At 55.3% G+C, this 14,414-nt stretch overlaps 1 protein-coding gene across 1 annotated transcript in view; it reads left to right on the forward strand.

Moving 5' to 3' along the window:
- GLB1L3 (galactosidase beta 1 like 3) overlaps window positions 1-8,201 on the forward strand; it is a 28,491-nt gene extending 20,290 nt beyond the window's left edge. The window contains exons 9-19 of the mRNA XM_055422473.2: window positions 276-360; window positions 1,776-1,913; window positions 2,525-2,605; window positions 3,125-3,231; window positions 4,155-4,295; window positions 4,587-4,658; window positions 5,105-5,183; window positions 5,594-5,681; window positions 6,214-6,325; window positions 7,636-7,752; window positions 7,860-8,201. Of these exons, the coding sequence (XP_055278448.2) occupies window positions 276-360; window positions 1,776-1,913; window positions 2,525-2,605; window positions 3,125-3,231; window positions 4,155-4,295; window positions 4,587-4,658; window positions 5,105-5,183; window positions 5,594-5,681; window positions 6,214-6,325; window positions 7,636-7,752; window positions 7,860-8,027 (1,188 nt within the window). The 3' untranslated portion in view covers window positions 8,028-8,201. The remainder of the gene's footprint in view (window positions 1-275; window positions 361-1,775; window positions 1,914-2,524; window positions 2,606-3,124; window positions 3,232-4,154; window positions 4,296-4,586; window positions 4,659-5,104; window positions 5,184-5,593; window positions 5,682-6,213; window positions 6,326-7,635; window positions 7,753-7,859) is intronic.
- The last annotated feature ends 6,213 nt before the right edge of the window (window positions 8,202-14,414 follow it).

The raw sequence follows: 14,414 nt of genomic DNA on the forward strand, positions 1-14,414 counted from the left end.
TTTCTTGAGATGGATAATTAGCCCCCACCCCTGGTTTTATGTTTCTCTTTGTCCCTTGTCTTAATACACGTGGGATATGTTTTTGGGCCTGTGGGGAACAGGAGCCCCTGGGTGGTGGTTGCAGAGGTGCGCTGGGTGAGGGGCACGGAGCGTCAGTGCCCAGCAGGGATGAGTGGAGAGAGGGAGCCCCTCAAATGCTGACTTGTCACCTTCAGACCTTCTGATCTTCCTTCTTCCTGGCGTCAGACTTACCATTTGGTTTGGTTTGTTCCTAGAGTCACAAGCCCGTTTTGATCATGGAATTCTGGGTCGGCTGGTTTGATACCTGGGGAAACGATCACAAGGTGATGGGTGTCAACGGTGAGTCTGCCGTGGTGTCTGCCCTGCAAGGGTCGCTCACCCTGCCCCACTCCTTGGTCAGCTCTTGGACCAGCACCTCCTGTGGAGGGGCCGCGGCCAAGCCCGAGGGTGCAGGGGCCTGAGCCACTGGCTCCACGCTCTGGAGGCTTGCCGCTCCGTGGATGGACAGTTGGTCGGGTAAACACTCAGTGAAGAGTCCCCCACCCCTGACCAAGCAAGTGCGGGGACAGAAGAGGCAGGGCCAGCTGCTGGGGGGTCCCGTGTGGTCTCTGATGGCGGGATGCCTCTCCTGACAGTCACAGTGGCTCTGCAGCTGAGGGGCCAGGAGGTGAGAGTGACTGGAGATCCTGGAGCCAAAGCTGCAGGGATCTCAGGCCCAGCTCTGTGGCCCCTGTAACCGCCTCTTCCCCGGAGCACTCTGGTCGGGATGAAGAGCAGAGGTCAGGGTAAACTGCCCAGAGCAGTGCCTGGAGGAGGTTGTTGATAGAAGTGTTTTCCTACTGACGATGTTTACAAAAGCAAGCTCACTTGTACTGGAAATAAAGACAATGGAAAGATAGTGGGTAACTGAGAAAAGCCTGCTTTGAACTGCGAAATAGGGAGCGAACAAAAATGACTGCAGCCCGCCACCAGTGAACAGCAGGTTTCCGACCACGTCTGTCAGGCACTGTGCGTGTTTCCTCCTGTCAGTTAATTCTCATCCATGTGTGATGTGGGGGGGATGAGCACCTTTGTTCAACAGACAAGGGAGCAGAGGCTCTGAGAGAGAAAGTGGGCGGAGCATGGTCAGATGGACAGTGAGGGGCACAGCCAGTGCTGAGCCCACCCCTAGCGACCCTTCAGCCAGGCTGCCTCCTTTAGGGCCAGCGTGAAGATGACCTTGGGGCACAGATGAGAATGCAGTGGTCACTGGCCCCAGAGATCCTACCCGAGCAGGTAGTTCACAAGAATAGACTAATTATTTGTATAATTTCAAAAGATTTAATGAACATGAGATCCTTAAGTGATGTAGAGGCTCTCAGGCTGCTATTTAATAGATGTAGCTCAGAGTGAAATTCTCTGGGAGAAGTAACTTTTGAAAAGGCTCTTAGCATTGGAGAACGGAATGGCAAGCCACTCCAGTATTCTTGCCTGGATAATTGCCCGGACAGGGGAGATGGGGGGGGGCTACAGTCCATGGGATTGCAGAGAGTCGGACACAACTGAGCGACTAACACTGCCTTAGTATGGACAAGCTTAGTTTTCTCGGGTAGCTGTGGTCGATTCTGCCTGCTGTCTGGTTAGAGTCTCCGTGGACGCTGCGGGACACACGGCTGAGCTGCCTGGGGCAGCGCCAGAGAGGAGCGGCTTTCCCAGAGGCTTCTGTCTTCTCTGAAGTTTTCACCTTCGCTGTTTCTCATCTTCCTCCTCTGCAGAGGTTGAAAAGAGTGTGTCTGAATTTATCAGATTCGGGATCTCCTTCAACGTGTACATGTTCCACGGGGGGACCAACTTTGGTTTCATGAACGGGGCCACGAGTTTCGAGAAGCACAGAGGTGTTACCACGAGCTATGGCAAGTGTTCTCCGGGAGGGGCCCCCCTGAGCCTGGGGGCCCTGCGGCTTGACGGGGGAGGCCCCTCCAGCATCACGGGGTTCTGGACCCCGACTGTGCTGAGCACCGAGAATCCCCTCATCTCTCTGTCTTGAGAGATGCTCACAGTGCAGAGAGCAGGCTGACCTTGCCGCAGAGGGGCCACTGTGACCCCTCACCCTGCCCTGATCACGGGCCCTTGACCTGGGCTCCCTGGTAGAAGCCAGGGTGGTGCCATGCGGGCCATGGAGGCCTAATGGGTGGCCGGGCTGGGGGGCAGATGAGTGTCTGAGAAAGGAAGGAGGGCAGGCCTGGTGGCTGCGACCTCAGACCCGGGCATGGCTGCGGGGCTGGCCAGAGCGGTCTGGGCTGGGAAGTCGGCTCCCACCCGCTTTGGGGGCCCCGGCCCAGTGAAGGCAGCTGGTGGGGGCGCCCTGCCCAGAGAAGAAGGTGGCTGGTGGGTGGGGGCCCTGCCCAGAGAAGGTAACCGGTGCGGGGGGCCTGCCCAGCGGAGGCGGCCGGTGAGGGGACCCTGCCCAGCGAAGGCAGCCGCTGGCGAGGCCTGCCCAGTGAAGGCGGCCGGTGACTTGCAGACTATGATGCAGTGCTGACGGAGGCTGGGGACTACACCACCAAGTACTTCATGCTCCGGAACCTCTTTGAATCCATCCTGGGTACTCAGCTGCCGTTTTGTTGGGGGGCTGGCCGTCCTCGGGAAGTTGAGGGAGGGGGTAGGAGAGGGAAAGGTTTCCTGTGGGCAGAAACTTAAAAGGCGCTTGTGAGGGCAGGGGCCGCCTTCACTCAAACCCTGGTTTTCCCACCTGAGAACCATTGTTTTTGAGCCTTTTAAGCGACAGCATCTTCTCTAAACGTGAAGAGAGTGGTGCTTGTCCGCTAGAAGTTGGAGTGACTGTTGACAAAGCTCTCTGCGTGGAGATGCCCTCATGCACTCCTGAGAGTTGCCCTGTGCACTGTATCTGTGGAGATCACATTAGGGGGGTGCCTCCCACATGCCAGGCAGGGGCAGCGTCAGGCAGAGACCTCCCGCCCTCAGCTCCCTGGGGGTCTGGTTTCCTAGCGTCTCACGGCTCAAGGAACCCTGCTGGGCTGGGACCCCCGTCTCCCGCGGCCCAGGGAGGGCAGGGCAGCGTGGGGAAGGAGGGGTCGCTTCCTGCTGCCTGTTTCCTTTGCAGTCAGGCCCCTGCCCCCGCTTCCGAGTCCCACTCCCAAGGCCGTGTACCCGCCCTTGAAGCTATCCCACTACCTGCCGCTGTGGGAGGCCCTGCCTTACCTGCAGAGGGTGAGCACCCCCTGGGCTCCGGGGACCTGGGGTGGCTGCTGGGGCCGGGCCGAGGCCACAGAGCAGGGAGGCGTTCGGGGCTTTCTGTGGAAGCGGGGACGCGCGCCTACATTTTGTTCACATTGAGAGTCAGCGGGCAGAGCCGGGAGCTTCCCAGGAGGACCATGGACAGGCATGAGCTGAAGCGTGCAGGGCCTGGGGGGAGTGGGACCGCACAGACTCCTGCTCGCAGGCTCCGTCCTGAGTATGGCCGAGCCAGCAGCCTGTGCAGCTGGGCTCTGCGGCCTCTCCAGCACCGCCTTATCCGATGGTGGGGCCCCCGTGCTGCCCCTGAGACTGGGGTCCGTGTCCCTGCAGAAGAGAAGGCAAGCCTTGCTTGGGACATGTCAGCTCTGCTTTCATTCGTATTCGTTTGTTTTGCACGTGTTTCCTTGGCCGTGCCAGGTATTACTTGCCACGCGGGGACCTTTAGCCGTGCCGTGTGGGAGCTCGTTCCCTGTCCAGGGACTGAACCCGGGCCCCCGCACGAGGAGCACAGCGTCTCAGCCCCTGGAGCCCCAGGGACGTCCCTGGGAGATGTCCCCTCTTGAGCTCACGGGGTTTCGCCTGTGCGGAGCGTGCTTCCACTAGTGAGCTGTGCCGCTCACCCTGCAGATGCGAGACGCACGCTTGCTCGATGCATTGCTTTGCTCTTTGGCCGTCGAGCTGGGACATGGTTGTTGCCGCTGCTGGTTCTCAGGATTAGAGTGTGGGCCCCTCTGCCTGCCCCCAGGCGCCTGGTCCGTGGAGACTAGAGCACAGGCGTGTCACACGGCGTCTCATCAGAAGGCTCTCGGGGAACCGTTGGGAGGCGTAGCCAGGCTTGCCCAGGGTCTTAGGGAGAAGGGCCTGGTTCTCACCCCTGCTCCCTGCCCACCTCTCAGCCGGTCACCTCTGACGTTCCGCTCAACATGGAGAACCTGCCCATCAACAACGGCAGTGGCCAGTCCTTCGGGCTCGTGCTTTATGAGGTGACCGTCTGCTCCGGGGGCCGGCTCCATGCCAGTGCGCAGGACGAGGCTCAGGTGGGACTGGGCATCTGGCTGCAGGCAGGACATCAGCCCAGCTCTGCCGTGGGGCAGCCGTGGGCCCCTTTGCTGTTGGATATGCTCTTAAGCACCTCTGTGTGTGAGGCTTGACTGGGGTGGAAAAGGCCCACTTTACCTGTCGTGCTGTAAGTCTACTGGGGCCTCCGCTTCTGGCCGCCCATGGACAGCAGGCTGGTGGCTCCCTTCCTGGAGATTGCCCCAACCCCGATCTCCCTGCCCCCTTCCTCTGGTGCGCCTGTCCGTCCAATGCCAGCCTTTCTTTTGCAGGTGTTTTTGAATGAGACAAGTTTAGGGATTCTCACCAATGTTTATCAGGACATAGACATTCCTCCAATCACGGTATGTAACTCGAAAGTCAAGCTGCTGCCCTAGACTCGGGCCTCCAGTGCAGATGTGCTGTTCCTGAGGCAGACCCTCCTGTCTCCCATCTGCCGTGGGGCCGTGGGGCGATGGGCCTCTCAGGTTCCTGGCAGAAGGGCTAGGGCTGCGAATCTGTGTGCATCCCCCTGGCCCTGATGTGTCCTGGGCTTCAGCTTCTGCACTTGGGTAAGGGTGGACGTTTCCTGCCAAGCCCCTGGCCGGCTCTCTCACACTGCCACTGAGCCCCAGGCCTCTGCGAGGGTGGACCAGGCAGGACCCTTTGGAGCAGAAGCACTCAGGGTCCTTGGGGGGCCCTCAGCTTCTCCCCTTCGCTTTTCTTCCATCTGGGACTCTGAGAAGACTGGGCTTCAGAGGAAAAGCCTTCCATGGCCATGTATCCCCATGAACTGGTCTGTCCCAAGCAGGAGTGTCAGCTTCTAAGGATCCTGGTGGAGAATCAAGGACGAGTCAATTTTTCATGGAAAATTCAAAATCAGCGGAAAGGTGGGCTCTGGTAACAGCCATGCCCTCCCTGCCTCGTGACTTGGACCCAAAGGTTGAGGGTGGGGTTGGAGGAAAGACTGAGCCCCAGCAGAGGTGGACCCCTGGGTGTGGGGACCAGCGGCGCCTGTCCGCCGCCCCCCCCGCCCCGCGTCCTGTTGACCCCCACCGCTGGGTGGGGGCGTCCTGGCTCTCTGCCGTGGGACCCTGCCCCTCTGGGGAACTCCAGGGGAAGTTCAGGGCCTGGGTGGGATGCTTTCCTGGTGGTTTGGAGACCCTCAGTCACACAGTTCAGACCAGTCCGTGCCCACCCCCAGGCCGAGCCCCAGTCACCGATGACTCCGGGCTGTGAGTCTGTGCTTGGACACTGGAGAGTGTCCCAGCCATCTTACCTCTGCTCCCTCCCCCTGCAGGATTGATCGGACCTGTTACTCTGGATAAAATTCCCCTGAACTGGTTCACCATCTATCCTCTGGAACTGAAAATGAGATTCTTCAAGAAGTATGTTCCTTCTAACCCTAACTCTGACCCTAACCCTAACACTAACTCTGACCCTGACACTGACTCTAAACCTAACTCTGACAGTGACTGTGACCGTGACCCGGGCCCTGACCCTACCTCTAACCCTAAACCTGACCCTGACCCTAAACCCTAACTCTAACCCTAATGCTAACCCTGACCCTGACCCTGGCCCTGGGTCTGGCCTAACCTTGGAGACCAGGGAGCTCGAGGTCTCCAATTCCTCCCTTTGCAGATGAGGGGCCAAGATTCATGGCCCCAGAGTGAGGTGCTCAGTGTTATTGAGGATCCTGATTCCAGCAGAGCCCCTGATACAAAACCCCTATCCTGTGGGAGAGGCCCGGGGTCAACATGTCCTGTGGGGGAGGTCAGGGGTCAGCATGTCCTGTGGAGGGGCCCGGGTCAGCCCATCCTGTGGGGAGGTCAGGGGTCAGCCCGTCCTGTGGGGGCCTGGGGTCAGCGTGGACCTTGGCACTTGGAAAGGCTTTCCTGCCCCTCACGTGTGGCCCTGCAGGCTCCGCTCTGCACCCTGGAGGCCTCTCGGGGACCCCTCCTCAAGCCCTGCCTTCCACCTGGGCACGCTGACGGCTGGCTCCTCTCCGCAGGACACCTTCCTCCAGCTGCCCGTGAGTGGGCTCCCCTCTACGCATGCCTGTCCTCGCGGAGTCTGGAAGGGAGGCCCCGCGTTCTTTCCCTTCCTCGCTTCAACCAAGGTTTCCAGCAGGTTTCCGTTCTCCTGACTTTTTATTGTTTAAGAAATAATACATCAAAGCCAGTGGAAAAGATCCCATAATAATAATATGCAGACAGCACAGGGTGTGGGCTCCCCCCCACCCACCTCCTCTCTGCTTCCCAGAATTAGGCGCGGCCAACGGCTGCACGTGTGGGTTCATGAGCAGCTGTGCCTGGACACGCACATGTCACCCCTTTACACTAATGAGATTGTTCCATAAAGTGTATTCTCCAACTTCCCTCCTTTCCTGGGAGATTATTGTTTACCTAGTGTATCTTTCGGAGAAGGCAATGGCAAGCCACTCCAGTACTCTTGCCTAGAAAATCCCATGGATGGAGGAGCCTGGCAGGCTGCAGTCCATGGGGTCACTAAGGGTCGGACTTGACTGAGCGACTTCACTTTCACTTTTCACTTTCACACATTGGAGAAGGAAATGGCAACCCACTCCAGTGTTGTTGCCTGGAGAATCCCAGGGACGGGGGAGCCTGGTGGGCTTCCGTCTATGGGGTCACACAGAGTCGGACACGACTGAAGTGACTTAGCAGCAGCAGCAGCAGCAGCAGTGTATCTTCTATTTGTAAATACCTGCATAACATAAAGCACAAAATATGAATGTACAGATCAATAAATTATCACAGTTATCACAATCAATAAATTGTCACAATAGTGAATACCATAAATTACCATTGAGATAGAAAATGAAACATTGTCAACACCGCTCCCAGTGTGCACCTCCCCTAGCAGGTCCCAATGCAGAGAGCAGACTAGTTAATGAGGGTCCCTGACACCCAGTTTTTCCGGGTGAGACCTGGGTATGTGTGAGGTGTGAGAGCTCCGCTCCGCTTCCCGCCTCCTCTTCCTGGGTGAGCGGTGCCTCTCGTTCCCACTGTTTCCCCGTCGTCCCCCGGGCGTCAGTCCTCGAATTATCCTTGGATCACAAGTGATTTTTAAAGCCGCGTAGCTTTTACGGTTGTTATCAACAGCGGTGTTCACCCCTAGTACCTCCTCCTTGTTTCTGGAAGCAGAAGCCCTGCTGTTTGAAAACAGACAGCACTGCCTGTCACAGGTTGGGAGTCTCGGGCTGCCCCCTGGGCGGCACGGTCTCTGTGCCCCCTGGACTCCCGTCCGCGCTCCATGCCCGGGAGCCTCACCTGCGCCGCGCAGTGACTCTGTTCCCAGTTCTCCAGCCTGCTTCCCTTGTAGGGCTGGAATCACGGGTGTGTGTTCATCAATGGACGTAACCTTGGGCGGTACTGGAATATTGGGCCTCAGGAAGCGCTTTACCTGCCTGGCTCCTGGCTCCAGCCTGGCGCCAATGAGGTGGGTGGCCCCAGCCCCGCTTTGTGGCTCAGACCAGCCCTCACCCCAGGCCTGTTCATCCTGCATGGGGCTCACCCTTTCTTCCGCCGCCCTGCCTGTCTCTCCAGATCGTTGTGTTCGAGAAGGAGAAGAGCGGCTCAGTCATCTACAGCACAGACGTCCGCAGGTGGGGGGGACTGGGTCCCGACAGCCTTCTCCACTGCCCGAGTCCATCCCCGGTGTGCGTTCAGGCCAAACAGTACATCCAGGACGTCACACAGCATCGCCCACAGTAGCAGGAATTGAAAATATCCGAAAAGTCAATAGGGAAATCATTATGTTTATTATAGTAAATTCATGTGATGCTGATTTCAGCCTTTAAAAAGTCTCCAAGATCTTCAGTGATGGATTTGCCAGTTAGATGCTCAAAGTGCTTTTGGAGCAGATATAAATAAAATAAATGCATTTTATTTCTGCCTCTCCATACTCAGCTGGGAGAAAGGGAACTGTCTTTGGCCAAAGAGAGGGTATGTTGTATGTTCTGTCTGCAGACTCCTGGTATGTGTGTACGTGTGCATGTGTGTGTGTGCATTTGTGTGTGTGTATGCATGTGTTTGTGTATGTGTGTGTATCTGTGCGTGTGCATGTGTGCGTGTGCATGCATTTGTGTGTGTGTGCATGCATGGGTGTATCTGTGTGTGTGCATGCATTTGTGTGTGTGTATACATTTGTGTGTGTGCGTATGTGTGTGTATGTGTGTGTGTGTGTGTAGTTGCGGGGGTGCAGGGGCAGTGAGCGATGTCTTCAGGCTTTTCCCTCCAGTGTGTGTGTCTCCCGGGTGGTCTGTTGGGTCATCCAATCAGAGAAGGGACAACAGTGTGATTGTTGGTTGTGACACGCATGTGACAACAGCGCCTGGCATCTGTCTTACGACTCCTGAGCCGTCTGTATGTGGTCAAAGCTCTTACTGGTTGAGGACAGAAATCGGTGAGAGAAGCCCTGCAACCAGCTCTCTCAAATGGCAGCACTGGGGTCAGTCCCTCACAGCCCTCCCTCCTTGTCTGAGGGGACTGATTCCAGGACCCCCGACGGTGCCCACGTACCTTACAAAACACGGTGAGCTGACCATCTGCATGTGACCCACACACATCCTTCCCTACCGCACTTTAAACCCTCTCTGGATTACCTGTAATACCCAATGCAATGAAAATGCTAAGTCAGCAGTTACTGGCCCGTGGTAAATTTAACTTTTGCTCTTGGGAACTTTCTGGAATTGTTTTCCCACATAGGTTTCGATTCTCGGTTGGTTGAACCATGGATGTGGATGTGGATGTGGATGTGGAGGACCAATTCTGCTTATAATCAAAGTACAGCACCTGGCTTGAACTCAAAGCAGCACACCAGAAACAGACTTATCACTTCATCATGTTGGGCAGAGGTTTCCAGAAGTTTAGCAAGTGATCTGGTGTCCAGAGGGAAGAAGGAACCATCCTGTGTGGCAAGCGGAGCAAGTGAGACTGCCTTCCACTCCACTGTTGGGAACGGCTGTCTCGACAAAGGAGAATTCTACCATGAACCACACAGCTCCTGCAAAGGACCTTATTCTCTGGGGCCTTAGACTCAGATCCATGGAGTCTGTGGGGAAAACCAGAAATCGGCACCATCAGATCACAAGAAAGCATTATACCTTAGATACGATGTGCGCATCATTTCTAAACCTGAGACCTATGCCCAGATGGAAAAACAGGCTCAAGGTGTCTTTTTTGGCGACTGTTGCCTTTGATTCAGTCTTCTTTTGCTTTCCTATCTCTGCTCTAATTATTTTCTGTTGTTTACATTGTGTATCTAAATGAGGTGATGGAGGTTTACTAAACTTACTGTGATTGTTTCGTGACGTGGTGCACACCTTGAATGTATACCATGCTGATGTCAATTCTGTCTCAATAAAACTGGGAGGAAGAAAAGACGTAAGGGCCCGTTTCCTTCCAGAACCCCAGTGGTGCCGGAATGGAGGCAGATATGTCTCATCCACCAGTGTGTTTTCAGCATCCAACACAGGGCACCGGCTCAGTAAGGCGTCCGGGGCAATCTGACCACATGTCTGCCAGCTGTAAAGGACGTGAAGCATTTCAGGGGAGGGACGCAACTGAGGGTCCCTCAGTCTTGGTATATTCTGAGAATCGCAAGTAACCTGTTATAAGCGTGTCATGTCAGGACAGCTACCCCCCTCAAGCCGTGTTCCTTCCTCAGCGGGGTCAAGCGACGAGCCCATTCACCGTTTGCACGTCCTCCTCTGTTGCTCCTGTTATCTGCAGAGTGTGGTGTAAAAGCTCTCATGGCACCAAAATAAAGAAGATAGCTACATCCATTATTGTCTAACACACTGTTGAACTTTGAGAAAGTGTTTTGTATATACAGATATCTGAGATACAAAGTAATATTTTGTAACATCGCTGACTGGTATGTAGCAGAATATAAACTGAGGGAAAAGGTTTCCTGAATGTATGTTTTGTTTAGTAGAGGGAACTTGGCGTCTGAGAGTCACAGTCTGGGCAGGTGTCAGAGTCCTTCGGCTGCTGAAAAACGACCGAGAAGCAAGATGAGAGCTCTTTGAAAAACCTCTAATTTAACCTCCATAAACTCAAAGGTCAAACCAGTCACTGCTAAGTGACATCAACCCTGAATGTTCATTTGGAGGATGGATGCTGAAGCTGAAACCCCAACTCTTTGTCCACCTGATGCAAAGAGCGGACTCACTGGAAAAGACCCTGATGCTGGGAAAGATTGAAGGCGGGAGGAGAAGGGGACGACAGAGGATGAGGTGGCTGGATGGCGTCACCGACTCGGTGGGTATGAGTCTGAGCGAGGTCCGGGAGTTGGTGATGGGCAGGGAGGCTGGGCGTGCTGCAGTCCGTGGGGTCACGAGGAGTCAGACTCAGCTGAGTGACTGAGCAGCAGCAAGGACAAAGCTCCGACTGCGAGAAACTCTCAAGCGACACGGAACCGCGTGCGTCTGAGTCTGTCCAGTGGGAGGACAGGTGCCTGCTGCTGCTTCAGCACTCACGACTCCGTGTGCTCATTTCTTCTGGATCAAACGCAGTTCCTGACAGAGGCACCTGCACATCATCCGGGAGCTCCTCCCCCTCATCAGAGTTCCTCCCAGCTTCATGTAAAATGGCAAGAATTCCAACGAAGAACTTGTCTCCGAAGACGCATGGCTAAAATGAAATTAAATACTTAACTCCAGTTTATGAAGAGCTTGTTGTGTAATGTTAGGGACAGTAAACACAAACAATCCAACCGTGATTAAAAATTGTGATTAAACATCTTTAAAAATATACCTTAATTCTTAGCAATACCTTAAAATTTCACATTTTATGAGTACCTAATGTCTATGTAATTTATATTTAAAAGCTATCTTTTAGATATATCTATTTCATATATCTCTTCTCGGTTCAAAAGGATGCCATAATCTTCCCACACTTGCAAAGCTGCTGCACTCTCTTAATATTCCTGTCAGCTGTCAGCTTATTTCCTGACGTGCTTAGGTATATCAAAGGGGAAACTCAAGTTGCTCAGTCGTGTCCGACTCTTTGTGACCCCATGGACTGTAACCTGTGAGGTTCCTCCATCCATGGAATTTTCCAGGCAAGAGTACCGGAGTGGGTTGCCATTTCCTTCTCCAGGGGATCTTCCCGACCCAGGGATCGAACCCCCGTCTCCCTCATTGCAAGCAGATGCTTTTACCCTCTGAGCCATAGTCCAGGAGGATAGAAGTGTATGAACGTTTTTAATAATTGTTTTCATAGATGATATTGATAGTTTTCATAGTAATCTTTAACCATTGCTTTATTTTACTTCAACTGAATGCAGTTTTAGTGCTCCACTGTGGCGTCTCCCACACGCACACCTGCGTTTGAAAGCGAATGTTCAGAAACTCAGGACAGACTCCGAGGGCGCGGCTGCTGCTCCCGCTGGCAGCTCACACGGCTTGTATCTGCGATCACTCTGTCACCAGGCGGGCATGCTGCCGTGCATGGCCCTGTCTGCTCACCCGAGCCCACCTTCCCTGGCCAGCCCACCCACGACGCCCCCAGGACACGGCTGCAGAGATGCGCCACGTCCACTCTGCTTCGCTGCTTTCCATCTCTTGGATCATGATCGCATATCCATGTCCAGTGCTGTGCTTTCCTTCTCCCACCTGAAATGGAGATGAAAACTGGGCAGTATCCGTGACTCAGCGTCGTGAGCCACAGCTGCTTTCCCGTTTCTCTATTCCTCTTTCCAGCAGATATCCCTGAAGGAGGCTTGTCTGCTTCCCCCCGAGGCCCCTCTTCCTCCCTAGCCCGTTCCGCTGCCTCAGCCCCTCCACACCTCCCTGCATCACAGTGGCCAGGGCCCACGGTGGACCAAACCCTCCGCGGGTCAAACCAGCCTGCCCAAGCTGGGCTTCTGGGCCTCTGGACAGGCTGACACTCCCAGGCCCCTCCATCCCAGGGATGGCAACCCTGGTTCCTCCTCTTTCTCAGGCCTAGCGTGACGGAGTCACTCTCGAATCCTTATTTTTCTCATCCCACGAACGATCCAGGAATCGAAGAGTCCTCCCCATGCCAGGCTGCCACTTGTCTTAACACACGGGCGTCTGCAGTAGCCTCCGGTCAGTCCCCTTTCTTGGACTGCTGCCCACTCCTGGCATCCAGATGACCTTTGGGAACACAGTGGACGCCAGCCCCAGGGCCTGTCCTGGCTCCCTGATTCCCTGAGTCAGAGCTCTGCTCTGGAAGGCCTGCCTGACAGGGTCCTGCTTCCCCTGGCCTCCTCCCTGCAGGCCAGCCCCCTTCCCGACCTCCCTGCAGGCCTGGACCCCCAGGCATCGCCCCCCGGGGCCCTATCTGCTTGGCCACCCCCCCTCAACCCCGTACGCAGGTGACCACTCAGGGCTTTGCTCGGCGATGCCCTCTTGGTGAGGCCTCCTCTGTACACAGCACCCCCGACACCCGCTTCTCTCGTCCACTTCCTTTATGCTGTGGAATTCACTGCCTTGGAGACAGGCTGGGACACGGAATGTTTGCACCTGGACCCGCATCTGAAGCGACAGATACAAAGGAACTGTGGGTGCAGCACAAAACATGACCACAGGCGGCTGGAGCAAATCATCCCCGAGATACAGAAAGGCCACAATCCAGCTGCCACTTCTGAGGTGCTGGGCGTGAAAGCGGGGTCCCTGCACACAGCACTACCAAGGTGGAAATGCCTGCTCCCCACGCCCGGGCCCACCCTGGACCAGCCCCCCAGGGAGGAGCCCCCTTTTACTGCTCTGGCTCCCCGAGTTGCAGCAGGGGCCCCTGTGGGCTCCCCTGACCCCTCCTCTGGCCTCTGGCCCATTCCCGCGGATTAAAGAGCCCAGGGTCGGTGTCGCCTTGAACACAAGGGACTGATTTGATTGTGCTTTTTTGCTGTTCCGCTTCCTCAGCCGGGGCAGACGTCTCCAAGAGAGGGGCCACTGAAGCCTCCGCAGCACCCGAAACAGTGCTCCGCACACAGCGAACCCAAACGCCGGCGATCCTGTCTGGATGAACGGACACTGTTGAGTCAGATCATGCTTTTCAGTCGCCCAGAAGCAGAGCTGCAAAGCGGCCTTTGGGAACCGCCCAGGCCAGCGCTGGAGCCTGTGCAGCCCCGGCAAACACACAGGCCCCCCAGCGCCCCGGATGTGCCTTTCTGGGGAAGCCTTGACTGACTGTCCCAACTTGGACCCATTTTCCTTTCTCGCTTTCCAAGGACAAGGATTTTCTTCTTCTTTTTTTAATTTATTTTTTATTCGAAGGCTTATTGCTTTACCGAATTGTGCTGGTTTCTGCCAAACAGCAGCATGAATCAGCCACAGGTGTAAAGTATACCCCTCGTGGACAGCGGTTTTCCGCGCTCTTTCATCCAGGGCTGAGATGACGCTCACTTACTCCCGGGAGGTCCCCCGCGCTCCCACGCGCGCACGGTTGCTTGGCTCCAGACTCTGGCAGCCTGACGTGCAAACGGAGCTCCTCGCCCTCTCCTCGCTTCCACCCACCCCTGTCTCCATGGGGGCAGCGGGAGAGCCCTGGGAGGGGAGATCAGCAGGACCTTGTTCTTTAAGGAACACTTGTTCTGTTCTGTTTTCTGCACACCCGCCGTGGGGAAGTAGGCCTGTGCAGTTACCATTGCGGGTATTAGGTACGATCTGCCCACACACCACTGCTTACAGAACCATTGGCCGGGTCACTGAACTGTAGCCTCCCTGCCCAGTGATGTGAGAATTTCATGCTCTGCTCAGTGTCAAGAGCAATCAAGCATTCTTCAAAGGAGTATCTTGAAGGCACCTCTTGATACTCTTTTAAAAACCCAAAGTCTCGGCTCCTCAGCAAACACGTCTGGAGTACGGTCCTGGTATCACTAATCCTGAGGAAGTAAATGTTCTTAGTCCAGGAGTAGGGCGTGTCTACAGGTCTGTAGTTCTCAGCAGATTAAGGGGTAAGGACTTCTTCTGTAGCACTGAGTTATTCACATTTCCCCCCATAAATAAAAACAAAGGACACAGGGCTGGGCTAAGGACTTCAGGTTTTTGTAGCCCATGTTGACAAGTTTAATATCTGAAAAAAAAAAAAAAAGAATCTGGTACTGTTTAAATAGTTTAAGGATACCCTGGT

Source organism: Moschus berezovskii, chromosome 14, assembly GCF_049115385.1.
Source record: "Moschus berezovskii isolate FMDL1 chromosome 14, NW_MosBer_1.0, whole genome shotgun sequence".
NCBI classification, from domain to species: domain Eukaryota; kingdom Metazoa; phylum Chordata; class Mammalia; order Artiodactyla; family Moschidae; genus Moschus; species Moschus berezovskii.